This window comes from Podarcis tiliguerta (assembly GCF_965153285.1).
Source record: "Podarcis tiliguerta genome assembly, chromosome: 5".
Lineage (NCBI taxonomy): Eukaryota > Metazoa > Chordata > Lepidosauria > Squamata > Lacertidae > Podarcis > Podarcis tiliguerta.
The window spans coordinates 95,173,428-95,201,392 of record NC_139538.1 but is presented as its reverse complement, the minus strand read 5'-3'; the positions used below and the strand labels follow the sequence as shown (position 1 = coordinate 95,201,392).

Sequence of the window (27,965 nt, the reverse complement as noted above, 5' to 3'; positions counted from 1 at the left end):
CATGTCCCTCAAGGAGCCTTCATCCAAATTAACATGCCAGCACAATCCGCTTTGTACATTTAACTCTACTAAGCTCTCCTTAATATTGCTGGGCACTGTGATGAAACCCACCTGTTGTTCCAAGGGGGCTCCAAGCTCTGCAGAAATGTTATCTAGCTCACTTTTTTAAAAAGGGACAAAATACCAGCTGGAGAAGGAAACCGAATGAAACAAGCTCCCCACAGCGTGTGAAGGGAAGCAAAGTGCTTTTCTATCAACTAGAATACAAGAGGGCTTGAAATTCACGCCAGTTATGTATGGAGCAAGCACAGAGATTGTTTGCATAATACAATTGCCATAGAACGAATAGTTATCTTGAGAAACACTGTATTAGCTTAAGTATGAAGCTTTTGACAGCACCTCATTCAGCCCCACAATGCTCTGTGTGGGTCTTCCCCCATTCTGGTGCCCTCCATATGTTTTGGGATTGCACCCCCCTACTTCCTTGACCAGGGGCCACAGTAGCTGGGACCGGCAGGAATTGGAGTCTAGAAATATCCAGAAGGCACAAAGTTGGGGGAGACTGCTCTGTGACAGCAATTTTCAAGCGGTTTACCTCAGGGAACAACTTATTTCTGAAAAATGTAGAGTCCATGTTTCAATAGCTGAATATTTTCAAAGCAAATAAACACTTCTGAAGGGATTCCAGGGTATATTTTAGTGCAGTCAGTTTACACAGCCTACTGAGCTTATTGAAAGCGCACCCTAGAAAACACCCCAAACCATCCTCAGAAGATTTGAGTAGTTAAATGGTATGCAACCTGCTTTTCAGGGAATCTCATCCATCACTGAAAACCCTTCTCATAAACTTCCAAAACCCTGTTTGAAAACCAGCGAAGAAGGGAGGTTTGTTTTTGATACATTCGCCCATCCTATCAATGCATGGCCAGCGATTCATCGGACATAACCAAAGCACAACAAAAACTCCAGGCAGCCATTCCATCTGAGATTCACAGTGTATTTAGTGGCAATAATACTGAATGGTAGGAGGGTAAGACAGAAAGGTAGACAAGGACTCCAAAAGTTACATAGAAGAGTTCCAGGGCACAATCTCAAAATAACAAAATATAATTGAACAGAGATCGTATTATGAATTAAGCTGCAAAGGGCTTAATGAATAGGGCTGGGGTACATATGTCTAAAATCAGGGTGTAAAGGAGGGAGCAGAGGAGATGCACACACCCCTCTGAAAGTCTGGAGGGAGGGGAATGGTCCTTTCGCAAACGGATTACAGCTACTTCCTACCTCACAGATGCACACATCTGAAAATGAATTAAATTCCACACTCCAACCAACATCGGTTTCACCCATACCTATATTATATGTGTCAATATTATACCCTAGAGACAGGAAAATACAGCAACTTACTGCTTAGCATTCCTATAGCACTTGGGAGTGTTCAAGTTGCTTCCCATTCATGATCTCAGTACAATGACCCTGTAAGGATGGCTATGATTATTTCTTTATTGCATGTGTGGACCCTGAGAGTGGCCAGACTAAAGCCTCCTAGTGGGTTCACTGGAGAGCTGAAACAGAGAGGAGGACCCAGAAGCCCATTACCTGGACAAAGGGCATCCTAGCACTCCTTCGTCAACCACCTCAAATCTTCTCATCACCAGAATTCATCTACACTAATGGGAGAAGGCGTTTGTGCTGAATGCAACACATGAGAGCCTTCTAGAAGAAACAAGCACACTGTGGGTAGTTGAAGGAATTAAAGCTACATTTCAAAGTGAGTTCAAAGCATAGAAGAGTTACAGGCAGATAATGCTAATAAAAGAAGAGGCACCATCGTGCACCAGGGAGCACAGCATATGGCACAGAAGGAAGAAAAAGGGAAGGTCTCTTTCCTCCTCTCCCCGCTAAAAAGATGCTGCGAAGATTAGAGTCTCAGGAGGTCTCCAAGTCATTCAACATTCTTGTATTTTGTAAACAGGTTGTACAAAACTCTTAGGGTAGATTTCAGGTCCAAGTTGACAACATCTGAGGGATTTAAAAAAGAGAGAGAGTTTTTTAGGTCAAGAGCTTGACGTTAAAAAAATAATAACCTTCTGCTAAACAAGCTTTTTAATACCAAAATGCCCCCATGCAAATCCCTTTATACAAAAATATGAGAAACCTCAACAACAATAAAAACTCCCATTAAAACAACTCTCTTAGGAATGGATTTTATTTGAACACTGAACTGAAATTTCAGTAGACTGTCTTTTCCAGAGACTCACTGGGAAGTTTAAACACATAAGCACATGTGAGAAAATAATCATTTTTTAGAAAGTTACAGAATATATTTTTCTTCTAATAAAGCTGCTAAACTGTTGGACCAACCGCCTGACAATTGAAGGCAGCTTCATATTTTAAACCAGCACCTACACAAGCCTGCTCCAAACAGAAAAGTATTTACAATGCTTCTGGAAACTATTTGGGAGGAAAATTCCAAATTTGAAGGGGGATGGATTATTTGGGCAATCTTGGAGGCCGATGGGCCTCTGCAGGCAAACAGGAGAAAGGGCTGGTCCGTGCTTTCCCTCCTAAATGGGGGAATAAACAAGTCCCTTTCTGGGCCGCAGCACAGGAACCCTTTCCAACACGGATCATTCGCTTTGCCTTCATTATACTGGTTTCCCAATTCCTTTGCATGAGGGACAGAACGTTGTCTCAGCCACCACACTAAACTTCCGCACTGCCCACAAATCATAGCTCAGCAGAAGATTAAATACAGTGTCCATAAAGCACATTCAATGTTACAGCATCAATCCTGGACATATTTACTCAGAAGTACAGTGGTACCTTGGTTCTCAAACACCTTGGTTCCCAAACGACAAAAACCCAGAAGTGTCCGGTTTTCGAACGTTTTCCGGAAGCCGGACGTCCGATGCGGCTGTCGGCTATTGTTTTGTTTTATAGTACAGTACATTGTTTACTGCTTTCATTTTATGGATCAATGGTCTCATTAGAGAGTAAAATTCATGTTAAATTGCTCTTTCAGGGGTTGCTTTTAAAAGTCTGGAACGGATTAATCCGTTTTGAATTGCTTTCTATGGGGAAGCGTGCTTTGGTTTTGGAACGCTTTGGTTTTGGAACAGACTTCCGAAGGATTAAGTTTGAGAACCAAGGTACCACTGCAAATTCCACTGAGTTCAGGTGCGCCAACTCTGGAGGGTGGAGGTGCCATCAGCCCCCTCAATATTCCTTAGCAGGGGACTCAGCTCCCCCAATACTGAGGGGGTGGAGGAGGCCAAACTGCTGAGCCGAGCACAGGGCCGCATCCAAGGCAGGCAAGAGAAGAGGAGACCCGGCCATTGAAGCTGCACGGTGCTGGGCAAGGCCTCCTCCTGACACAGCAGTTGGCCCCTGCAATATTTGGTCCAAGGGGGCGCCTGAGAGTTCCATGGTGCTCACTCAGTGGTGGCCGGTGCCTATTTTGCCTGGTGGGTGGAAGGCAAGGAGGCCAACAATAGATGGGGACAGAGCCAAGGAGAGGCGGAGCCCACTAACTCCAGCTTTCTCGCCTTCCTCGTCTCGCCTGCTGAGTTCTACAAGAGCAACAGTGAGACTAAGGAGTAGGAAGACAATCAACTGCACCATCCTCTAAGCTGGTTGTCAGCATGAATACAGGGAGATGAAGGATGAGGTGGGTGGGACAGAGCCTCATTTGCCCTGACAGACCAGCCTCTGCTAGTGACACGGCCTGGAAAACATGGCCATGGAAATTCAGCCTTAGACCACACTTTATGGCTGTTAACCATCTTGAGAATGAAGCCTAGGAGAAGGCTACAGAAAAACAGCCCACGTGGACATGGCTAGAGATGCTGTTACAGTTGGGAGAACCAACAATTTAAATCCCTCCCATGCTTGCCAACATGCATGTCCTTGTTTCAGTGGAACTGCGCACGATACCTTCTGGTCGAGCTTTGGGCTTCTTCAGCCCTCCATCTTGCATCAGTTCAAAAGCAAAGGAAACATTGTGAACCTGCAAAACAAAAACAAAAAACCTCTTAAATTTTCAGTGGGATGAAAAGACCCCCTCCCTCCGTTTCCCCCCTCATATTGCTTAGCTTATCCCTGGATGCATGCACCCCAGGATTCTTAAGTCAGCCTATGTTCTTAATGTATCATCTTCTTTCAAGAAAAATCACATTGCTTAAGCCCTTTAGGACTTGTTCAAGTGACCAGACAGATCAATGTAATGTGCCAGCTGGAAGCTCATTCATTTCGGCCACAGCCATTTTCGGGCCTGGAATTGAATTCCAAGCATAGAAATTTCATGAAGCAAAAACCCTGCATATAGGAACACTTGCACATCAGAGAGGAACACTCTCCCTGAGATGCTAGCTTTCCAAAAACAGAGACTTTTTTGTATCTGTGCGGAAGCATTAAACACGTCCCTCCTCATTCCCGCAACAAAATCCAGGAAATGTCACACGAAGGGTTGTGGGTTCAAGCCCCACATTGGACAAACGATTCCTGCATTGCAGGGGGTTGGACTAGATGACCCTCGTGGTCCCTTCCAACTCTGCAACTCTTTGATTCTGTGACTGGTACATCTAGTTCAGCTGTCAGAAGTGATGGGAGCCACAATCACTGTTATTGACAATTAACTGGCCCGTGCAAGGGGTTCATATATGAACCAAGCTGTAAATGACACATCAGTGTCATTCTGATGAAAACAGGCTTCATTCATGATATATGGATCAAAGTGCAGCAAATGGGAATGTGAAGAATATTCTCTTTGGTTAAAGGCTGGAGTAGGTTGTCTATAAGGCCAGCTTTGGAGGAACATTTTGTTTTGTGCAAATGCGCCGCGGTGGGTGTCTTTCTGCAGTTCGATTAAAAGAGCCGGCTCCCCTGCTGCCATCTACCTTGAAATTCTTGCAATATTACACCACACACAGGAGGAAGGGATTTAATTAAAACTACTCACAGCTCAGTGAGCTGGGCAGTAAAAACAAGGAAACCCTTCCCCACCTTTTAAGTTAATTGGTTTTTTTAAAAAAGAGTTTATTCCTCCTAATTCTTGCTTACCCCTGACTTTAATAGTCAAAAGCACAATCCTATGGGTGTTCTGTTTTTAGGGATTTTATGGTTGGACATGTTACTTGACTGAGAGGTGCCTGGAACACTGTGGGCAAATCAACGTACAAGTCCTCTAAATAAGCCAACACAAAATAGTACAAACTGAGGTCAGTGGCGTAGCGTGGGGGGTGCAGGGGGGGCCGGCCGCACCAGGCGCAACATCTGGGGGGGGGTGCGCTCGCACTTGCAGCTCTCTGCCCCTACCTGGCTCACTCACTCTCTCTCACTGCAGTGCTGACTGTGCGAATCCGATCCGAGCCGCCGGGTCGCCGCCCACTGTGGAGGGGAGGGTGCCAGGCGTGCGGTGCGGTGCGGAGAGAGAGCGAGGGACTATCTGGGGGAGGGACAGTGCAGCAGGGGGGGGGGGCGCAAATTACTTGCCTTGCCCCGGGTGCTGACAACCCACGCTACGCCACTGACTGAGGTTCTATCCTTCCTTGGATACAGATACAACTTCCCATCAGGGGCTCCAAATATTCCTATGTAAGTCAACCTATGAATTAATACTCATTCATACATGTTATAGTGGAAGTTCAATATTTTTATAAGGCTAGGTTGGTTCAGCACACAGAATTCAGTGAGCTACAGACTTCACTATTCTTATTATACCCTATTATTAGGGTTGAGGTTATCCCATACCCTTTTAAAATGTGGTTTTTTTTGGGGGGGTGTTATTGAGTTGTTGTTGTTTTTATTTTGATTATGTATTTTGTGGTTTTATTTTGATTTTACTCTGTGGCCTGAGACCTGCAGGTATGGGGCAGTATATAAATTTAACAATAATAATAATACCACCCTATACCTGTATGTCTCAGGGTTGTTCACAGGGAAAAAATCAGAATATAAAACCACAAAGTACATAATCAAAATAAAAACAACAACCCAGTAAGACCTCCCTCAACATATTTTAAAAGGGCATACTGTGACACACTGCTTTGCTAACAGTAACCGAATTGCAAAGCTTTCCCCGACACTGAAATGAATAGAATTCAGACAAGTATATGAATAGAATTGAGAAAGGTTGTTTTCTGCTGCTCCAGAGAAGCGGACACGGAGCAATGGATCCAAACTACAAGAAAGATGGTTCCACCTAAACATTAGGAAGAACTTCCTGACAGTAAGAGCTGTTTGACAGTGGAATTTGCTGCCAAGGAGTGTGGTGGAGTCTCCTTCTTTGGAGATCTTTAAGCAGAGGCTTGACAACCATATGTCAGGAGTGCTCTGATGGTGTTTCCTGCTTGGCAGGAACTCTATGATTCTATGATTGTAAGTGCTTTTAGGTGGCCAATGAGAACTTCCCTCCAAACAGTGACTCAGTGAATCAGCCATTTTATAGTGTACACTATGTGGAATTTCTGTGACTGGACGCTTTTAAATTCTGCTTTTTTAGATTGCAATGTATAGGTTTACTTTTACTATGCAAGTTGCTGTTTAGAATTGCCATTGCAGACCACTTCATTTCTTAGGAACGGTTTTATAAATCCTCAAAAGCAAAATAAAATAAACAGAGCACGCCCACTGTGAGCATGCGATGGGGCTTGCTCCTCCTCTTAAGTTAGGAGCTATGTCCTCGTGGAAGCAGCTGGGAGGGGGCAGGATGGAGCAACAGGCACTGCCTATGAGATTTTTCAGCCACAGCGAAGGAGAAACACAGGCAACCCTTTGAGGAGCAGCCAAGATCCCCCCAACAGCCATCTGTGTGAGAGAGCGGATTCTGTCCCCTTCACCTGCCCTTTGTCTCTCCCAAAGGATCGGCAGGATCGTGGCCTTTTCAAGTGCCCTGTGCGCACAGATCCAGCTGCTCTCTTGGACCACCGTCTGTGAGATAAGGGTGACTCCGCAGACTTTACTTTCTCTTCAGATTATATTTGCAGACCATTTTATCTTTAGATTTCTCTCTCACACACCCCTGCGGCTGATACATCATTGTAAAGCTGCGGGCTGCACATTAGCTGCTGGATTAATTGGTTTTCCAGGTAAGATTCATGGCTAAGCTTCTCAGAACCTTTTCACAGAATTATAAAATGTTAACCGTGCAGCTTATCTGCCACCATTATGAGAACATGCTGGTTTCACTCTGGCTTTAGTGGCAAATATAAAGATGGAAGGCTCGTTTGAATGCGGCAAACCAAAGTTGCCCGGCTGGGATTTCTACCCACCTTCTGATCAAAACTTTCAGGCGTTAAATAGAAATTGTGGAGCGGAACAAAATAGTCCTCCAGGAGACCCATCAGTAAAACCAGGTAGACGCCATCTGCAAACTGAAGAGAAACACGAGTCACACCCCCGCTGGGACCCCAGGAGAAGTCAAACAAGAGGTGCTGCAAACTACACGCTGAATCAATAATCAGTTTCTCCTGGGCACTTCAGCTCTGGTCAGAATTGCTGGCATCAACTGGTGTTTGCAGGGATTTAATGATTTATTATTACCCCACTGAGGATCGAGGTGAATAAAAATGCTAGTGAAACAAGGAGTGTTCCCAAGTGTGCTGAGTTTGGGGGTGGGGACCAATCTAAATAATAATAATAATAATAATAATAATAATTTGTACCCTGCCCTCCCCGGCCGAAGCTGGGCTCAGGGCGGCTAACATCATGAAACTAAGACAGTATACAAAGAACATAAAAACAGGCAATCAATTAGTTAAAATACATCTTAAAATTAGTTCAGAGCAAATTAAAATCTGGACAGATGGCAGTCCATGGGTAAAATTGAGAGTGGTTAATATTCTCCAGGGCCAACTGTTACCACTGGTCTTATAAAGGACCTGTGAGAGGGCTAGGAGGCCTCTTTAATGCTTGTTCTTATACAGAAAGAAAAGAATCAGACTGAACCCCAGCTTTATCTTCAACTGTTGTCCTTCCAAGGCAGCCATATTTAATTCCTCACGCTGCAGCAAGAGCCACAGAACACAACAGGACAAATAGGCACTTGGCTTGCCTGTTTTTAGGATAAATATATTTTGGGCAAGACTGTGACTGTTCCCATGCTTAGGTTTCAATACCAAAGAAGTCTTTCTTTGCATTCAAGCTATTTAGCCAGGGCTGGTGTAGCAACTAAAATGGACAAGGTGAGTTTATTTGCTGCAGTGCAAATGAAAGTTTACAGACCCCTTATCAAAACTGGTAAACCCCATAGCCAAGAAATCCTAAGATCAATAAGCCTGCACTCATTTTCAGTTTAAGGTTTTTCTGTTTCCTGGGTCTCAATTGTGCATACCCTTTCTACTACCTACCTGCCAATTTTGATGACCCCAAAAGAACAGGAGGAGCACCACAGGAAGGTGAGTTTCACTACTGTTGCTATTATTAAGCACTTACATTACTTCTGCCTTTGTCTAGACCTGGGGGACGCGGGTGGCGCTGTGGGTAAAAGCCTCAGCGCCTAGGACTTGCCGATCGTATGGTCGGCGGTTCGAATCCCCGCGGCGGGGTGCGCTCCCGTCGTTCGGTCCCAGCGCCTGCCAACCTAGCAGTTCGAAAGCACCCCCGGGGGCAAGTAGATAAATAGGGACCGCTTACTGGCGGGAAGGTAAACGGTGTTTCCGTGTGCGGCTCTGGCTCGCCAGAGCAGCGATGTCACGCTGGCCACGTGACCCGGAAGTGTCTCCGGACAGCGCTGGCCCCCGGCCTCTTGAGTGAGATGGGCGCACAAGCCTAGAGTCTGTCAAGACTGGCCCGTACGGGCAGGGGGTACCTATTACTTCTGCCTTTGTCTAGACCTGGGTAGCTAATAGCTAACCTGCGTCCCTCTAGGTTCTGAGGGACTCCAACTCTCACCAGGCCCTGACAATATATCCAAATGGTCAGGGTTGATGTCAGTTGCAGTCCAGCAGTCTCTGGAAGGCCACAGGTTAGTGCTTCCCCATCTGCACCCCAGGCTGTGCAAACCAGATGTGCTAAACTAGATGGAGGTGGGGCTCAACAACATCTGGAGAGCTTCATATGGGCTATACTCTGTTCTTAAAAAACAACCACCAGTATCCTCATATATGACCACCTTAAAGGTAAAGGTACCCCTGCCAGTAAGGGCCAGTCGTGTCCGACTCTAGGGTTGTGCGCCCATCTCACTTAAGAGGCCGGGGGCCAGCGCTGTCCGGAGACACTTCCGGGTCACGTGGCCAGCGTGACGAAGCTGCTCTGGCGAGCCAGCACCAGCGCAGCACACGGAAACACCGTTTACCTTCCTGCTAGTAAGCGGTCCCTATATATCTACTTGCACTTAGGGGTGCTTTCGAACTGCTAGGTGGGCAGGAGCAGGGACCGAGCAACGGGAGCTCACCCCGCCGCAGGGATTCGAACCGCCGATCATACGATCGGCAAGTCCTAGGCGCTGAGGTTTTACCCACAGCGCCACCCGCGTCATGACCACCTTAGACCCTTGGAATAAAGGAGTGGGAGATGTGGAGACATTTGTGGCCCCCTTACAGGCCTCAAGTAAATGGAGCAACCTTTCCATTTGCTTCTGTGGAAAGGAGTTGAAAACTCAGAAAGGAGGAGGGATCGTTTCTTTTCCAGACCATGTTACCTGAAGACCAAGGATGGGGATATTTTATGTAACTTCAGTCCTTCCCCTTTGCCCCGTTCAGCTACATATAACAGGGAAATTGGATTGAAATTGGGGGAAACTCTCCAGGGGAGAAAGACAAGGGGATGTAATATTTACCTACGGCAGCCATGTAGCTTAAACTGGTCCTGTATTTAGGCTCAGATATTTGAGTGAGAAAGCAGCTTAGAGAGAGAGGTTTTTATCAGCAAAAACAGTCTTGGAGGAAAAGTTTACGTGTTTAAAACCCAGTCATCTAATAACATTTACAGCCTCCTGCAGACACTTTGCTTTATTTCTTGATTTTAAAAAGGAAGATGTTTTAAAATATCTGAAGGCATGGTTTGACTGTCGACACTGGTGCTGAGTAAAGCCTCTTACCTGGGTTTCTAATTCTGTCACTTCCAGATTAAGTTTATTTAGGTGCTTGTTCACAAAAGTGATCAGGGACTGAAAAGGAAAAAGAACACAGCAGGTAAGGAAATTAAAATGCAACCGATATGCAGATTAAGGCTGCAACCCTAAGCCCATCTACTGGCATGACCAGGACTGCACCGCTATTCTATTTTACACTTCTAAGAAGGAACGTAAACACATTCACAATACAAAACCACCCATTTGTAAACCTTATGCTTATGCAGAAGGTTTATTATATTTGGAATTCAATGGAACGGGGGCTGATTCCCATTAAGTGTCTTTTGCCCATGCATGCGGCCTCTGGTGGCATTCTCCGGCATGCTGCTCCTCCCGTGGGGAATTGTCGTGCTTTGGACCTTTCAAGGAGGCTTGCTTTTAAACATTTTTAAGCAGGAGAAAGCTCCTCAGTCAAAAGACTCATCCACAGGCAACAGGGAGGGAGGAAGAATGTAAATCCTCAGGACTCTACAAACTGCCTCAGGCAAAACTTTATTACACGCCTCTGCAGCTCCGATCTTGAGTGTTTTTGCCTGACTGTCCTTTGATTAATGTCTCTTGCTTGTGAGGATGGAGGGGCGAGTGAGTGAGTGGGCGTAGAAACTCGCCTACTGCACAAAATGTAAAAGCTGCATTTGCTGCTCCACCCGCCTCTTCCTTTGGGCCCAGCCGCCCTTAGCAAGTGGCTGCCAGAAGACTGCCCAGAAGACCAGAAGGGGAGGTGGCCCTCAGGCCAAAACAGGTTTCCCCGTTGTGGTGCGACTCTTCAGGGGTCAAAGGGCAGAAAGGAAGGGGAAGTGGAGTTCAGCAAAGGAAGGGCTATCAGCTGAGGGAGAGGCACTTCAGTTTTTGCTTAATCCAGTCATTTTTAAGTTTTTCATCCCAGGAAAAACACCCATTCTCAGAAACATGACAGAGATCTTTGTCAGAAACAGTAAATAGAGGGCAAATACAGGCTGGGATTTTTGTGCCAGCAACTTAATGTGGAGGCTGCAAAAAAAGTTGTAATCGTGAGGAGTAGTCATCTTGCAATAATCACCCAGTACCTAAAAAGCCTTTGCTCCTGGTTCATGTCCTTAGATGAACCCTGGTGAAAGCAAGACCCTTGCTATCCGAAGAGAGTGAAAAAAAATGCCCACTGGCCCATTAAACACAAACGGCATGTTACCTTTTTTACGACACTTAGTTTGTCTGGAGCGTGGTCAAAGAGTGTGTCAAAAGCATCTCGCTCTGGTTTGAGAAAGGGAACAAGGTTTTAACAAATCAATAAACGCCTTAGTGAAAATTCACAGAAGCAAGATATGCATTGTTCCGTACTTATCTAAGTAATGGACTCACTGAGCAAGGGGAAAGCCAGGGCTATGCAGTGGTTAGCGGAGCAGACTAGGATGCGGCAGACCAAGGTTCAATTCACCAGTCAGCCATGAAACTCACAGCCTAACTTGCCTCACCAAGTTGTTGTGAGGATGAAATGAGAAGGGGGAGAACCAGGTATGCTACCTTCAGCTTCGTGGAGGAAAGTTGGGATATGAATGAAATGAATGAATGAATGAAAATAAGCACAGAGTGCAAGCGCAGGTAGCCTTCTGAGAAGTTAATCCCAGTTGTTGAGGAGTCCATTACTGCCTTAGTAGGAACTCTTCTGCTCCTCCATGGAGGATTCGGGAAGAGGTCGATGCCACCGTGGGAGCAGGGCCGGGGCGGGAGAGTGCTAGAGTCCTGTCTAGTCAAATTGCGTGGGATCAATTCCAATCTGTTACCTCCGAGGATGTGGACAGGCTGCTTGGACGAGTGAAACCAACCACCTGTCTCCTGGATCCTTGCCCATCCTGGCTTATAAAAGCTAGCTGGGAAGGGCTGGGCGATGGCCTTCGTGGGGTAGTGAATGCTTCCCTCCGTGAGGGAGTCTTCCCAGACCCGCTGAAAGAGGCGGTTATTAAACCGCTTCTTAAAAAACCATCTTTAGATGCGGGCACGATGGCCAACTATCGCCCAGTCTCAAATCTTCCATTCTTGGGCAAGGTGATTGAGCGAGTGGTGGCTGAACAACTCCAGGCACGCCTGGAAGAAGCGGACCATTTGGATCCCTTCCAGTCGGGATTCAGGCCTCATCACGGGACTGAAACTGCCTTGGTCGCACTGGTTGATGATCTCCGGCGGGCTAGGGACAAGGGTGAGAGCTGTTTCCTAGTTCTGCTGGATCTCTCAGCGGCGTTTGATACCATCGACCATAACATCCTTCTGGACCGTCTTGAGGGGCTGGGAGCTGGGGGTACTGTCATACAGTGGTTCCGCTCCTTCCTCCTGGGCCGTGTTCAGAAAGTTGTGGTGGGGGATGAGTGTTCAGACCCCTGGGCTCTCACTTGTGGGGTGCCTCAGGGTTCTGTCCTCTCCCCCATGCTTTTTAACATCTATATGCAGCCGCTGGGAGAGATCATCAGGAGGTTTGGGCTGGGTGTTCATCAGTATGCAGATGATACCCAGCTCTACCTCTCTTTCAAATCAGAACCAGTGAAGGCGGTGACGGTCCTGTGTGAGTGTCTGGAGGCGGTTGGAGGATGGATGGCGGCAAACAGATTGAGATTGAACCCTGACAAGACAGAAGTACTGTTTCTGGGGGACAGGAGGCGGGCAGGTGTGGAGGATTCCCTGGTCCTGAATGGGGTAACTGTGCCCCTGAAGGACCAGGTGCGCAGCCTGGGAGTCATTTTGGACTCACAGCTGTCCATGGAGGCACAGGTTAAATCCGTGTCCAGGGCAGCTGTGTACCAGCTCCATCTGGTACGTAGGCTGAGACCCTATCTGCCCGCGGACTGCCTTGCCAGAGTGGTGCATGCTCTGGTTATCTCCCGCTTGGACTACTGCAATGCGCTCTACGTGGGGCTACCTTTGAAGGTGACCCGGAAACTACAACTAATCCAGAATGCAGCGGCCAGACTGGTGACTGGGAGCAGCCGCCGAGACCATATAACACCGGTCTTGAAAGACCTACATTGGCTCCCAGTACGTTTCCGAGCACAATTCAAAGTGTTGGTGCTGACCTTTAAAGCCCTAAACGGCCTCGGTCCAGTATACCTGAAGGAGCGTCTCCACCCCCATCGCTCTACCCGGACACTGAGGTCCAACACCGAGAGCCTTCTGGCGGTTCCCTCACTGCGAGAAGCCAAGTTACAGGGAACCAGGCAGAGGGCCTTCTCGGTAGTGGCGCCCTCCCTGTGGAACGCCCTCCCACCAGATGTCAAAGAGAACAACAACTACCGGACTTTTAGAAGACATCTGAAGGCAGCCCTGTTTAGGGAAGCTTTTAATGTTTGATGTATCACAGTATTTTAATATTCTTTTGGAAGCCGCCCAGAGTGGCTGGGGAAACCCAGCCAGATGGGCGGGGTATAAATAATAAATTATTATTATTATTATTATTATGATATGATAGCCATGTTCAAATTTATAAAAGGATGTCACATAGAGGAGGGAGAAAGGTTGTTTTCTGCTGCTCCAGAGAAGCGGACACGGAGCAATGGATCCAAACTACAAGAAAGAAGATTCCACCTAAACATTAGGAAGAACTTCCTGACAGTTAGAGCTGTTCGACAGTGGAATTTGCTGCCAAGGAGTGTGGTGGAGTCTCTTTCTTTGGAGGTCTTTAAGCAGAGGCTTGACAACCATACGTCAGGAGTGCTCTGATGGTGTTTCCTGCTTGGCAGGGGGTTGGACTCGATGGCCCTTGTGGTCTCTTCCAACTCTATGGTTCTATGATTCTATGATTCTATGATCCATGGGAAACAGGAGGTGCAGATCAAGCTGCACTGGGACTGAGAACAAAGAGGGCAAAAGAAGGAAGAGAACCTGTTGCAACAAGGAGGCCAGCAAGATATAGAAGATCGTAACAGCTGTGGGATTGCCCCAAGCTCATGTGCAAGGCAGGAATGAGGGGTCCCTTCAGACCACAGGAGTCAGGACTTGCTGGAAGCACAGAGAAGGTGGGAGCTATCAACAGCAACAGAAAATAAGCTAAACTCTGTAGTTTGGCTGTACATCAAAAATGTCCAGTGCAGCCCTAGTTGGCAAAATGGGATGCAAGAAGGCAGGCTGCTCTAAGCCCAAAAGGAGAATGAGAGAATTGTTTTAATGTGCCACCTTGGACAAAAACAGGCTTAAGGGCAACTCCTAAATTGTGGGAGACAAACTAGAGACAGCACTGAAATGCAACTGTATTTTACTGCTTTTCGAAACTTGCACATGGATCATTGTTATGGGTTTATATTCCAAGTTAAAATATTGTACTTACCAAATCTACCCATCATCATCCTGCAAATCAGATTTTTAAAAAATGCTTAGTTAGTGCATTAATAATGGGCTCCTAAGAGCCCACAACTGAATAAGAAAACCCAGGTATCTTTCCCCCCCCCCCCAGTACACCCCAGACCAAGATCAATCTTGCTACACAATCTTTTATGAAAGGCAAAATTATTACCCTATAATGCCAGAGAACAATTTTCTTATATACCACTACCATTATACTAAAATCTGAGCTGCAAGGAAGGTGACATGGGAATTCCAAGGCCTTGTGCACCTCCGCGGTGGGGGGGAGGCAGTGTTCAGTGCTGGCCCAAGATATATTGCTGCCTGAATCAAAGAATCCAAAGCTGGGTTGCATCCTTCAGGCATCAAGTTCTGCCTTCTCTGAAATTCTGATGCCTGAAGAATTCTCCTTCATTTGACTGTCTTCCTGGCATTACTCAATGAACGACTATATAAATATATAATTATGGACAAGTGCCCCCATTCCCAAGACAGGTTGCCCACCACTACGTAGATCAGCTGGAGGGCCACTAGATGCATCATAGGTTTTATTTTCCGTTCATACAAGGCAACAGTGAGGCCCAACAGGCCTGTCCGATGCCCCACCTGAACCAAGGGAACACCCTAGAACATGTCCGCAGAAACGTCTGCAGCACGCAGGAGCTCCTTCAAGGCACAGAAGTATAAAAACCACTGGTGTACATACTACAATGGTCTACAAAGCTCCAGATACTGTTTAGGGGGCACAATGGACGGGGCTGTCCCAGATGACCCCAGGCGAGAACTTTCTGTGCACTCCCCATGAGCTTAGGGTAGGACAGTAAAAGGTAAAGGTACCCCTGCCCGTACGGGCCAGTCTTGACAGACTCTAGGGTTGTGCGCCCATCTCACTCAAAGAGGCCAAGGGCCAGCGCTGTCCGAAGACACTTCCGGGTCATGTGGCCAGCATGACATCGCTGCTCTGGCGAGCCACAGCCGCACACGGAAACGCCGTTTACCTTCCCGCTAGTAAGCGGTCCCTATTTATCTACTTGCGCCCAGGGGTGCTTTCGAACTGCTAGGTTGGCAGGCGCTGGGACCGAACAGCGGGAGCGCACCCCGCCGCAGGGATTCGAACCGCCGACCTTTCGATCGGCAACCCTAGGCACTGAGGCTTTAACCCACAGTGCCACCCGCGTCCATAGGGTAGGACAGGGGTCAGCAAACTTACCGCGCCCCGGGCCGGTGTCTCCAGCGTAGATCGCGTGGTGGGCCGGAGGTGGGGAGCGCGTGCCCATACATGCGCGCACACGCTATTTCCGGCACACTTCTGGGTCGGAGAAGCACTGGAAATAGCTTGTGTGCATTTGCACAGGCCTCCTCTGACCCAGATGTGCACTGGAAATAATGCTTGCGCATCCGCAAATAACGCGTGTGCATGTGCACAAGCTATTTCTTGTGCTCCTCTGACCAGGAAGCGGGCAGCCAGGCAGTGCAGCACTGGTAAGAGCGGGCGGCAGGCAGCGGGCGGCGGGGGGGTCGCTGCGAGCCAGATAAACGAGTCCCTGAGGCCTTATCCGGCCCACGGGCCTTAGTCTGGGGACCCCTGGTGTAGGAGAAGGGCTTACTCTGTGGTGGTGGTGAGCTCTTCTGTGACCTGGGATGTCTGGAGAAGACCTTCCCGCTTCTGGAAGACAGAAGGGAGAATGTTTGTGGCACAACACTAAATTCTGCTTGAACTGTGACTGAAAAGGCTGCTTGCCACCATCACAAAAGCAGGCGTCAACCATGTAAAAGCAATAACAGCATCTGATTGCCCATTATTTTTCATTTAAAGTACAAATGAAAGCTATGGGTGGTAGTTGCCCGTCTCTGAAAAGGCTCTCACAAACAGAAGAGGCACACCGCTTGTCTACCACATCATCAGACCTGCTTTATCTTAAAAACTAAGACACCCTTTTTTCTTCAAAGTGACTGATTAAATCTACATACAGCTGAAACAAACAGTTAGTTGGTTAAAACAATCAGGAGTTCCTTAAGAAGATGACAGGCCTGATTATTAGCTGATGATTCCAAAGAAGAAAGAAAAATATAAAAGCAGTGTTCCAATTTAAGGCAAAGTCCTTTGTAAACTCTTCTTCTCTGTCAGAATCTGTATTGGCCCATGGCGAATTACCATACAAATGCATCAAAGAAGCATTCTAAAATATGTGTTCTTTTGCTCCTCTTGAGCCAGAGAAAGCATTCATGCAGGCTCTGAAATCCCTGCTTAACCTCAAAGTTGTGCCACCTAGTGGTGCCTTTCTTAAATACTGCACTTTTAAAAGCAACAAAGGAGATTGAAGCCCTGTTTGCACTATGTTGTTATGTGGATTGTTTCTCCTGTCAGAAGTCTTTTATTTTTCCCTCCTCCAACAAATGGAGATAATCAAGCAAGGAGGCATCTCTGAAAATGCAAAGGCCAAAGGCAGGCGCACTCCCCTTTGCCTTCAGCAAAACAATTTCATCCCACTCCCAAGTGACCACAGCTTTAAATGAAAGACAGACCTCTGAAGCCAGGGAGATGTATTAATCTCTCACATTCTGTGGAGAGTTTATAGATGCGAGGAAATTGCCCTGCACCTTTGGGGACTTTGCAAAGTTACACCATCAATCTATCTACTGGTGCTGTTTAGGGCAAATTGTTTTCTTCTCCCACATCAAGTAACATCAAGTCACAGAAAACAACCACCACCAGCAAACGGTTTATTTAGCATATTGCAGCTACAGCTGTTATCAATACAGAAGTTAAAAAAAAATTTCCAAACGCAGAACAGACCTTCATCAATTATGAAATGTATGCAGCTCTTAACAGCCATAGGCAAGAAAAACAGGGGTGCTTCCATGCACGGATGATAGGGGCACCCAACTCTTGCTTTTCTGCTTTTCCCTTCCTTGATTTCTGCAGAATCAGAAGAGCCACGTTGCTCCCAGACTTCTGGAATCCAAAAAGCACTCTGTAGATAAGGGATCAACTCCCTTTCCCCAGCTGGGAGTCGGGTGTGTGTACAATATTTCCACTGAGACAACATATTTCCCAAGTCAATCTTGGGAAAGAAGCATCTCTAAAAAAGGCTGGCAGCTTAATTAAAAGCCTTGGCATGTATAGAAACAAGCAGTCAGAGCTGAGAGCAATTCGTTAGCAATTAAATCAACTAATTACTGTATTTTTCGCTCCATAGGACGAACTTTTTTCCTCTTAAAATCTAAGGGGAAATGTCTGTGCGTCTTATGGAGCGAATGTGTGGTCCATGGGGCTGGGGGGGGGGGGCGTGGGCTTCCCCCGCCAGCCCCGACCTGCTCTTGGAGGCTGGCACTGCCAGCCCCACAAGCTGGGGAGCCAGCCCCAAAGAGCAGGTCGAAAGGAACCCGAAGCCTCCGGAGGGCAGCGGGAACTCCTGCAGCGCTCCGGAGGTTTCGGGTTGCCTTCACTGAAGGTTACTGAACACACTGAATGCACCTTGTTTTAGAGGGGGAGAACAAGAAAAAATAAATCTCCCCCTCTCTGCACAGCGCCCCTTCAGCGAAGCGGCAGGAGAAACGGAGCCCCTTCCATTTCTCCTGCCGCTTTGCTGAAGGGGCGCTGCCCAGAGAGGGGGAGATTTATTTTTTTTTGTTCTCCCCCTCTAAAACAAGGTGCATCCTATGGTCGGGTGCGTGCTATAGAGCGAAAAATACAGTATTTATATTTAACATGATTCCAACTAGAGATGAAACTATGAATACCTGTTCTATGTGACTGTATAATCAAAATAAGATTTTGTTGATCCTTGAAAAGTGCCCTAATGCACTGATGTGATCAGCTCCACTTGCTCCATGTGCCAGAACAAACAGACCAGCAAATCTCAGGTACGCCTACGGCAGGGATGGTTTGAATGGGAAGTGCTAGGAGTTGCTGGACTACAGCTGCCTTTATCGCTGACCACTGGGCCACACTGGATGTGGCTGCTGGGAGTTGGCGCCCAACAGCCCCCTAGTGGTGCAGAAATAAAACTGCTAGCACATTTGTAAAACTAAGCAGGGTCTGGTATGGTTTCAAATTGGATGGGAGACCGTCGTGTGTCAAGATTCCTGCATTGGAGGGGGTTGGACTAGACGACGCTCTGGATCCCTTCCAACTCTATGATTCTGTGATTCTATAACTGTCTTAAGGCCACCGGTTAGCCACTCCTGATCTAATGGCAGGAGAACATGTGGCCAATAAAGCCAAACCATGACTGTCTATGCTTCTCCATTTCGGCTCAGAGCAATTGTTTATTTTATCATTATTTCACTGACTGATTATCGATTGACTCTTAAAGCAAACCCCAAAGCCAAAGCCTCAGAGCAATTTACAGAAAAGATATAGCAATAAAATTCTCAATAAGAATTAAGAACCATTTAAGAGTTTCATAAAAGTTAAAACGGCAACACACTAAAAACAGATTAAAACTTTCATTCACTTTCTAGATGTTATTATTTGCAAACCTCCCAAATTAGGTCCAGGCCAGTTCTAAAGCTTGATTCCCCAAGGTGGGGTGTGTGTGTGTGTGAGAGAGAGAGAGAGAGAGAGAGAGCGCTTTAAAGTGTACCCACCCAACTTTCAGAAAACAGGATAACATCTGTAGGAAATACATACAAAGGTTTCAACACGCCCTTACCCTTACGACAACCACTTGCACAGAAACATGTTCAGGAAGTCGGATGGGAGCCCGGAAGTGCATCGCCAGAGCTACCAGCAGGTGGAGAATGGACACCAGGTTCTTGCCATGGATTGCTTGAAGGGAAACACAGGTATATAGAGACACACAAATTTTAAAAGGCAATTTAGGGAAAACATTTTCTGGGTAAGTTTTGGATCGGTGATCTGGGGTTGACCCTCTGCCTCCAGGGGCCCCAAGAACCCTGCCTCTCCGTTAGGTCTTCCGCAGAGCCTCTTCTTCAGAACTGCACATCTTTTCCACTCCAACCCACATCCACGGCAACTGCAAGTTAGCTGGGGGCATCTTTATTCCTCCCCGATTCCTTTTGCCTGCATCCCCAGGTCTCTCTCAGGTCACATTCAAACCACGCACCGAAAGCGCCATGGGACGGACCACTTTAAACATTCATGGCGTCCCCCAAAGAGTTATGGGACCTGTAGTTTTTCAAGGGTGCCTATTCCCCTCTCAGAGCTACAATTCTCAAGAGGGACTGACTGTTAAACCACTCGAGGAGTTGAAAAAAACAGGTTCTTAGTCAGGGGTACAAAAATATGCTGGAACATATGGGGAACAGCAGCTGAAAACTGACATCAGAATGGTGTCTCAATAAGAGCTTTGAGTGGTCAGTGGGAGGGGGGGGGCTCAGTGTCCTGTATGGCAACTTGCTCTACCCCATGAGCGGCAGAAATCATGCAAAATGAGCTAAATGACACAAATCAAGCCATTTTGCATAATTTACAAGAGTTGCAGAATACTGTTTTGCCTTTGCTAACCTGCCCAATGCCAGGGCAGGGGGATTTCTGTGATCACACCAGCCTGCCTTACACAGATGTGCGTCTACCTGACCAGTACCGTCTATTTTGACTGACAGCTGCTCTCCTAAGGTCTCAAGCAAAGATCTTCCCCAGTCTTGCTATCTGAGTGGAGACATAAGGGGCTGGCAGTGGAGCAACTCTGCCCTGGAGCCAGCCCAGACGAGCTTCTTACAGTCAACGTTCCACTTGATAGCCCAGCCATGGGGTCGCAGCAAATCGTGGACAGCTTCCAGGACAGTCTGCAGCTTTTGTTTCTGGCCTATTTCCGACTGTGTCACTTCGGCCACGTTGAGCTTACGGCCAGCTAGTTTCTCTGGGTTGGGAAAAAACAGACAAGCAGAAACAATATTCTTCAGGTAGCGCAAAAGGGATGGGGAACATGGTCCCCCTGCAGCCAGTTCCTCACCTGGCCAGGTACAAACCCATCAGCTTTTTAAAATTAAAATTTTTTTATATTTTAAGATGGTTATAAGCCACGCTTATATTTCAATAAGAATAAAATCAACAAAAGTATCCACTAAAAATATCAATAAATCCAATCTGATTGAGAGAAAATTCGTATTTCAAAGGCCTGTCCATAAACAAAGATGGTTTCCAAAACATGTCTAAAAGAAGGGAAGGGTGGTTTCTGCCAAATGCCCAGTGCTGGGGAGTTCCACAGGACAGGGCCTGCAGTACTAAAGGGTTGGTCCCCAGCGGAGGCCAACTAAAACCCAGGGACGTGGAGAACCTCAGCGACCAACATGGCTGAGTGGTGATTCAAACCCAGATTCCCTCGGTCCAGCTCCAGCCCTCTGTCCATTGCCACCTGCCTACAGCAGCCGCTCACCCAAGAGCTTCTGTAGCACCTGTCCATCATAGACATCCTCCTCAAGCTGTTTGACAATGATTCGTTCTTCAACCAGGACATCATTTATCCAGTCAATTAAAACCTGGGACAATAAAGAAAAGACACAGATTACTTGGTTGGTCCTAATACATTATTTAGTTTCTATCCTTTTAAGTGTGTGGGGGGGGGGGGACCTCAAGTCAAGCAGACTTTTCTGGGAAACTAAGAAATTTATTATGGTGCCAGATTTCCTGTATTAGAATTAAATTCTTCGGCTGCATCTCACAAAAATAGCACTTTGCAAAACACTTGCAAGCCCCATGCAGGCAAAAAAAGGATCGTCTGATGTTACTGCGACATCGAGTGATTGACAGGTGGGCAGCTCCACCCACCAGTCAGAACTTAGCCCACAAAAGGTGGGGAGATAACCATCTGGCTCACCAAATAGATCCAGTCCCTGATCTATACCCTAGTGAACCAACTAAAAATATCAGTATCAGCGAAGCAAATGGACTAACTGGGAATTTACTAATGTATTTTGGGTTCCCCTTTTTTTCAGTGACTGCCCTGCGAGAAGAGGATAAAAATGTTATTGATACACTGATGACCCCTGCTCTCCCTGATCTGTACCTGGAAAATACTTTACTCGGTACAGTATATAAATGCTACTTATGGATTAAGAGGTCTAAACAAAAAAAAGCTTATGTGTGGCTAAGTTATGGCTCTGAGCAAAGAGAGAAGATTTTTCAGGCAAGGTGATTTTCCAGTCCTAAAGTCCTGTACATTATGTGGGTGTGCATAATTTTAAAACCAACATACACTGGAAAATCCAAAAAGATTTGCAAAGCCATTGTGCAATAGATTCTGCACTACAGAACTTAATTCAAGATGCATTCTATTGACTGCCACCAGATCTTTCAAACTAGTCTAAGCTATTTAATTAAAAATGATCCTGTTATTCCATCTGAGCTACCTTCCAAGTTATGGAAAAACTTGCAAGTCGGCTATTACTGATAACCCCAGGGAGAACCTTCCTTTAGCCCAGTAAGAAGATAATTCTCTTTCTGTTCTGCACTTAATTCTCCTGTTGGTCTTGCCCAAAGCTATGACAGTTAATGTTCTAATCATTTCCAAACACCCACAGTGCCGGCAGCTCTGAATCTACCACCCACATGCTTCCTCAAGCGACAGACAAATACAATGATACCTTGGTTTGTAACCGTTTTGGATTACAACCACATCAATAGGAGTATAGCATCAATAGGAGTATAGCATCTAGATCAAGGGAAGTAATAGTGCCACTGTATTCTGCTCTGGTCAGACCTCACCTGGAGTACTGTGTCCAGTTCTGGGCACCACAGTTCAAGAAGGACACTGACAAACTGGAACGTGTCCAGAGGAGGGCAACCAAAATGGTCAAAGGCCTGGAAACGATGCCTTATGAGGAACGGCTAAGGGAGCTGGGCATGTTTAGCCTGGAGAAGAGGAGGTTAAGGGGGGATATGATAGCCATGTTCAAATATATAAAAGGATGTCACTTAGAGGAGGGAGAAAGGTTGTTTTCTGCTGCTCCAGAGAAGCGGACACGGAGCAATGGATCCAAACTACAAGAAAGAAGATTCCACCTAAACATTAGGAAGAACTTCCTGACAGTAAGAGCTGTTCGACAGTGGAATTTGCTGCCAAGGAGTGTGGTGGAGTCTCCTTCTTTGGAGGTCTTTAAGCAGAGGCTTGACAACCATATGTCAGGAGTGCTCTGGTGGTGTTTCCTGCTTGGCAGGGGGTTGGACTCGATGGCCCTTGTGGTCTCTTCCAACTCTATGATTCTATGAAACCCGGAAGTGTGTGTCCCTTTTTTTAAAATGACAACCCCTTTTTTTGGAGGCCCCATTGGCGAAAGCGCACCTTGGGTTACAACCTGTTTTGGTTTACAACCGGACCTCCGGAACAGATTATGGTTGTAAACCACGGTACCACTGTACAGACTAAGCTGCATTTTCTGGGACTTTGCTTTGGAAGGTATCACCATCAGATATCAATAGATTCGTTTCTCAGGACACACTTTTATCTCCAACTTGATGGGGACTCCTTCTGTGGAACCAAAGTCACAGAGAATGATTCACAGAAATGCTGCGACTTTCCTGCCTGTGCAGTTTTGTTTTTTAATGGGGGGGGGCATTAAAAATGTGGTTTGCCTGCCTGCATTGAATCTGAAATGGCACCGTCCTTTCTACCACCTCCAGGCAGGCAGCAGCTGCACATGCAGCCACTTTCCCACTCCAATTTGGGAAAGTGTGTGTGTTCTTGCATCAGAGAAAGGCAAAGCTACTAATCAAGGAAGCCCTTACCTTGATGAGTTCTTTAAATTTGGCTTCCTCCTTCGAGTTGGGATCAATCATGGTGCGTTCTTCATTCTCCTCTGCCGGTTTAGAAGACAAGCGCTGAGTTAGAGCCATCAGGGGACACACACACAAGCACACTGCCTTGGAGACGGGTTCTCAAAAGCCAGATGCGGGCTGATTCATAAGCGGAAGAACCCAGTCATGGTACAAAGTTAGAAGCGATATCAAGCCATCACAGGGACGTGGCATGTCGAAGGATGCAAGATCACACGGAGCTAGTTTCCTCAAAGTTAAACTGGCCGCACCCTTTTGTGAGCGGGCCTTTCGATCACACGGCCTGCGACACGGTGACCCGACCCTTCTGGTCCTCAAGGCACAGCTCCTCAGAGGGGCAAGTGGGTGATCAGTTCCTTTTTCATCATCCAGCCAGATCCCTTTCCTTTATTGTCTTAAGATGGCAGAGAGTGAAAACTGCCACTTTGCTCCAATGGAAAACCTACGATGTCAGTGGACTTGGGAGTCCTATAATAAACCCACAAAGCATGTTTTATTTTCTGTACAGTCGAACCTTGGTTCCCAAACGGCTCAGCTGCCAAACAAATCGGCTCCTGAACGCTGCAAACCTGGAAGTGAGTGCTCCGGTTTGCGAACGTTTTTCGGAAGCCGAACATCCAACATGGCTTCCGCTTGAGTGCAGGAAGCTCCTGCAGCCAATCAGAAGCCATGCTTTGGTTTTAGAACCATTTCGGAAGTCGATGGACTCCCAGGACAGATTAAGTTTGAGAACCACGGTACCACTGTATTTGGTTGTCCTCACCAAAGTCTTGTGGAGTGGGTTGCTAAGATCTTTCTTTCTCTTTTTTTAAAAAAGAAGAGGAGGAGGAGAAAAAGAAAAAGAAGAAGAGAGGGTGAGAGTGCATCTGCCTGAAGGCACCTTCCAATACCATGGCCAATAAACACCCCTTGTTAAGTTGTGGGCGAACATATCAGACGACACAGCGATTCTTCCAAAGCAGCTCTTTATTTGTAAGCTGGAACAGAACTGAACTGAGGAGCTCAGCCAGCCTGCTTATATAGAGCTCCACTAGAATGCAACAGTAATCATTTTCTGTAGCTAGCCAATCACTGAGCGTCACTTTCGATCCTTCATTTGCATACAAACTATCCAATCACTGAACGTCACTTTCGATCCTTCATTTGCATAACTATCTACAGTATCCCCCTGCTGGCCCAGGGTGAGAACTTCAGTACATAACACCCCCAGACACAGTGGCTCCAGTCCAGAGGCTGTCACACAATAAGCATGGTGTTGCCCCATGGCTGAGGATTCACGGCTGCAGCTGGATGCTGAAACAGGGCGCCAAGGGGCCTCCCCCTCCCCCCTCCGCAGTGCAGATACAGAGCACAGCAGAATGCAGAAGCCAAGGCGCATATGTCATTCCCAAACCTGGGTGGGGGTTCGCACAAGGAAGGCTTCCTTTGACACTTAAGCCTTGCTTTTGCTAAAATGAGTTTTTTTCTTGCCAAGAAATCCGAGCAAGTACTTTGAATCAAATGGCAGTGGACTATAAAGGTGACTCATTAATTTGATTAAACTCAAAGTAAGTGTAATTCCCGGATGTGTATTTTAACTTTGTTCTTATCTTAAATAAATGTATACTTATCGATGTTTTACAACGGTCTGTGGTGATGAGCAAGAAATATTTGCTGTATCATAGAATATGCTTCCCAGAGAGGTCCATAATTGCATATCCCTTTCTTCTTTTTAAAAGAAGAGGGCACAAGGCATTGTTCTAGCAGACTTATTCGGCTGATATCCTTATGCTGCCGAATCTATTCAGAGCTATATGAGTGGGCCCTGCAGCAAAAAGTTGCAGTGTTTTCCCGACACGCGTGTGTTATCTGGGGGACAGGGAGTTAGCACCAGGGACAAGATTTCCTGCTCTATCTTGGAACGTGATGTGCACTTTTTCTGAACATTTAAAAGTGCAACCAGTCTGTAAGTCAAAGGAGCACGAGGCTACGTCAAGCAACCGATTATTTGGTTTGGCCTGGGAGGGAATATAAGGAACCCCATCTCTCACCTGAAAACAACAACACTGGACTGCATCCTTGGGCTAATGAAAGCTACTGTCTCTTAGCACAGCCCTCAAGCCTGCAATAGAGGTGTGCTAACAAACTATGCATATTTATTGATTTATCTATGTAAAGTACTTACTGTATATGCCACCACACTAATTTAATTAACACCAAGTTAATGCACAACAAAACAACAGTACAACATTCAGCATGCAAAAGAAACAATCTAACATATCACAATTCACAATAATGATGGACTGTTCAGCTGGGCCAGGGAAAACTTAAAATGAAAGGGTTGTTGTAGATGCTTCCCCTCTAGTAAAACACACAAAAATGGGAGATAAGAGTCATGGATAACAATGCAGAGGTGTAACACACTCAGGTTGCACAACACCGCAGGGGTGTTGTAAATCAGCTCTTCTGCAGTCGCTGCCCCTTTTGCATTCGGCTTGGAGTTTGCATTAGCAGGCAGAGCCATGGGTTTTTATTTTTTAAATCGCTTTACATTAAATAAGAACTGGGATGCAAAGAAAAGGAGCGTTGCTCTTTTGCCACTACCAGTGTTTTGAGAGTGAGTGGGATGAGCACACAGTTGCCCAATCCCAGCCAGATTAAAATCCTGGATTTCACCATCGGCATCACTCTGCTCCACTTGGGAAACATTTAAAAATAGCTTCTCCAGTGTGACCTCCCCAGACAATAGTTTGTCTCTCTCCTCCTGTTCCAGTCACTCCATTGTATTGCCAGGGCTTCCCCCCTGATTCTCAGGCTGCGTTCAGACATTACATTAGCTTTCCTGGTTGCAATGCTAGCACTCCCGTTCCGGTCAATCATGTTGATTGTGGAACTGCAGTGCTTTTTCATCAGACACTGCCATGCAGCGCTGAATTTTAAAATGAGGGGAAGAACTGCATGCTGGGACTCAACCCCAGATGATGGAAAAGACAGCGAAGCTGCGCCACAAAACTCCAGCACTTCACTGGCACTCTTCCAGATGGGTTATGTCAAGCCTGATCCCCCTCACAGTAACTGAAGCTCTTTTGTTTAGATCTCTTAATCCACAAGTAGCATTTATATACTGTACCGAGTAAAGTATCTTCCGGGTGCAGATCAGGGAGAGCAGGGGACATTGGGGCGTTGATAGCATTTTTACCCTCTTCTTGCAGGTCAGTCACTGGAAAAAAGGGAAACCCAAAAGACATTAGTAAATTCCCACTTTGTACATTTGCCTCACTTTTATTCAGAGTAGAGCCAAACATTCCTTAGCTTCATTTTTGCACTGGAATGTAATTGTTTTAGTGAATAGCTCCCCTACTCTCACACACACAAAGACACACAAACTCTCTCTCTCTTTTGTGGCTGTTTGCAGCCATCCTAATCGGCAGCTGCCTTTTTGAGGCCGTGTAAACACAAGACATTTAAAGCACACCCCCCCCACTTGCAAAGAACCCTGGGAACTGTAGCGTACCCCCCCCCCCACACACACACACAAAACTACCATTCCCAGCACCCTTAACAAACTACAATTCCTGGGATTCGGGAGTGCAGCGAATGTGCTTTAAATGTATGGTATGTACACAGCCAGAGATGATATCTCCCTTCGCCTCATTCCCCCTCACATGATCCAGAGCAATCAGATGACGCACTGGAGAGATGATGTCACAACACACAAGGTAGTTGAAGCTCCTTTTGAGTGAGGTCAAAGCTGACAAGTACCGGTAAGTGCTATTTAGCAGTTCTTTAGTAAACACCAAGTTGACTTACCTACGGCACAAGACTCAGCTATACAGCTGCAAATAAAATGTTTTAAGTGTGTTTTAACTGCAATATACAATGAGACACTAGATGGCGATGTTTAGAACCTTTTTGTATATGTATCTAGATTCCACCTGGAACTAGGATAGGGAAAAACATGAGGACATCACAGCACATAGTTTCATAGCTAATTATTACAGATGGGTGGGTTCATAGGAGCCAACTCCTAAGGACCATGGGGGCTTTGGCCCCCACAATAAAAAAATTAATAATTTAATAATAATTTTTTTATTTATACCCCACCCATCTGGCTAGGTTTCCCCAGCCACTCTGGGTGGCTTTGATGGGCATTTCCATTCAAATGGTGTGTGTGCACTGCATCATGGGATCGATTATGCGGGGCAGAGCTTACCTTGGCCCCCACAGTATTTTATTCAAGTTGGCATCCCTGGGCAAGGTACAAACAAATAAAATAGCTTGCCATTGTTAGCGAAAACTATGTGTCATCACATCTAGTTCTGTAGTAAGGCAATTAAAACATACAAATGTGTGTGTTTTTCTATGTTTTGAACAGTTCTTGTTTTTATCGGTAAGCCACCTTGAGTCTCACCAGTAAGGGTGGATGTGTGTATCTGTGTGTATAACAGTATCATTTGTTCCAGAACTGTACACCTCAAAACACATGGAAGTAGGGAAATTGCTCAGTTTTCTATGTTGCTTCTAACTGTTTCTATTGTATCTTATACATCTCCATGAGATCTGTGTGCAGAAGGTGATAAGGAAATGGATAATTTTAAAGCGTCCCATGCCACAAATCACTTCCTCCTCCCTGGCAGACCTGCTTTCCACCTGCAGGTTGATTTTCAGCATGGCAGCCCATTCAAACAAGAAATTCCTTCCCGTGCATTCTGGATCAGTGGACTGTTCCACATTTTCACCTGAAAGTCCGAAAGGGCCTTTTAAAAGAAAATTATTTAGCAGGAGGGCAGAGTGAGAGCGACTCTGAAAACCCCACTTTCCATACTTAAAAGGTGCTTGCAAGTTCTGTAGACCTTCAGGCTGAAGTGAAGT

General features: G+C 46.4%; 1 protein-coding gene across 4 annotated transcripts in view; it reads right to left on the bottom strand.

Moving 5' to 3' along the window:
• Nucleotides 1-983: 983 nt before the first annotated feature.
• PARVB (parvin beta) overlaps nucleotides 984-27,965 on the bottom strand; it is a 97,136-nt gene continuing 70,154 nt past the window's right edge. For all 4 annotated transcript variants that reach the window (XM_083440901.1, XM_083440900.1, XM_083440903.1 and 1 more), the window contains 12 exons: nucleotides 26,224-26,313; nucleotides 23,067-23,137; nucleotides 20,719-20,821; nucleotides 20,062-20,202; nucleotides 19,033-19,148; nucleotides 15,982-16,040; nucleotides 14,361-14,380; nucleotides 11,241-11,302; nucleotides 10,040-10,108; nucleotides 7,272-7,373; nucleotides 3,937-4,009; nucleotides 984-2,022 (listed from right to left, as the gene is read on the bottom strand). In XM_083440901.1, coding sequence (XP_083297027.1) covers nucleotides 1,946-2,022; nucleotides 3,937-4,009; nucleotides 7,272-7,373; nucleotides 10,040-10,108; nucleotides 11,241-11,302; nucleotides 14,361-14,380; nucleotides 15,982-16,040; nucleotides 19,033-19,148; nucleotides 20,062-20,202; nucleotides 20,719-20,821; nucleotides 23,067-23,137; nucleotides 26,224-26,313 — 983 coding nt within the window. In that variant the 3' untranslated portion in view covers nucleotides 984-1,945. The remainder of the gene's footprint in view (nucleotides 2,023-3,936; nucleotides 4,010-7,271; nucleotides 7,374-10,039; nucleotides 10,109-11,240; nucleotides 11,303-14,360; nucleotides 14,381-15,981; nucleotides 16,041-19,032; nucleotides 19,149-20,061; nucleotides 20,203-20,718; nucleotides 20,822-23,066; nucleotides 23,138-26,223; nucleotides 26,314-27,965) is intronic.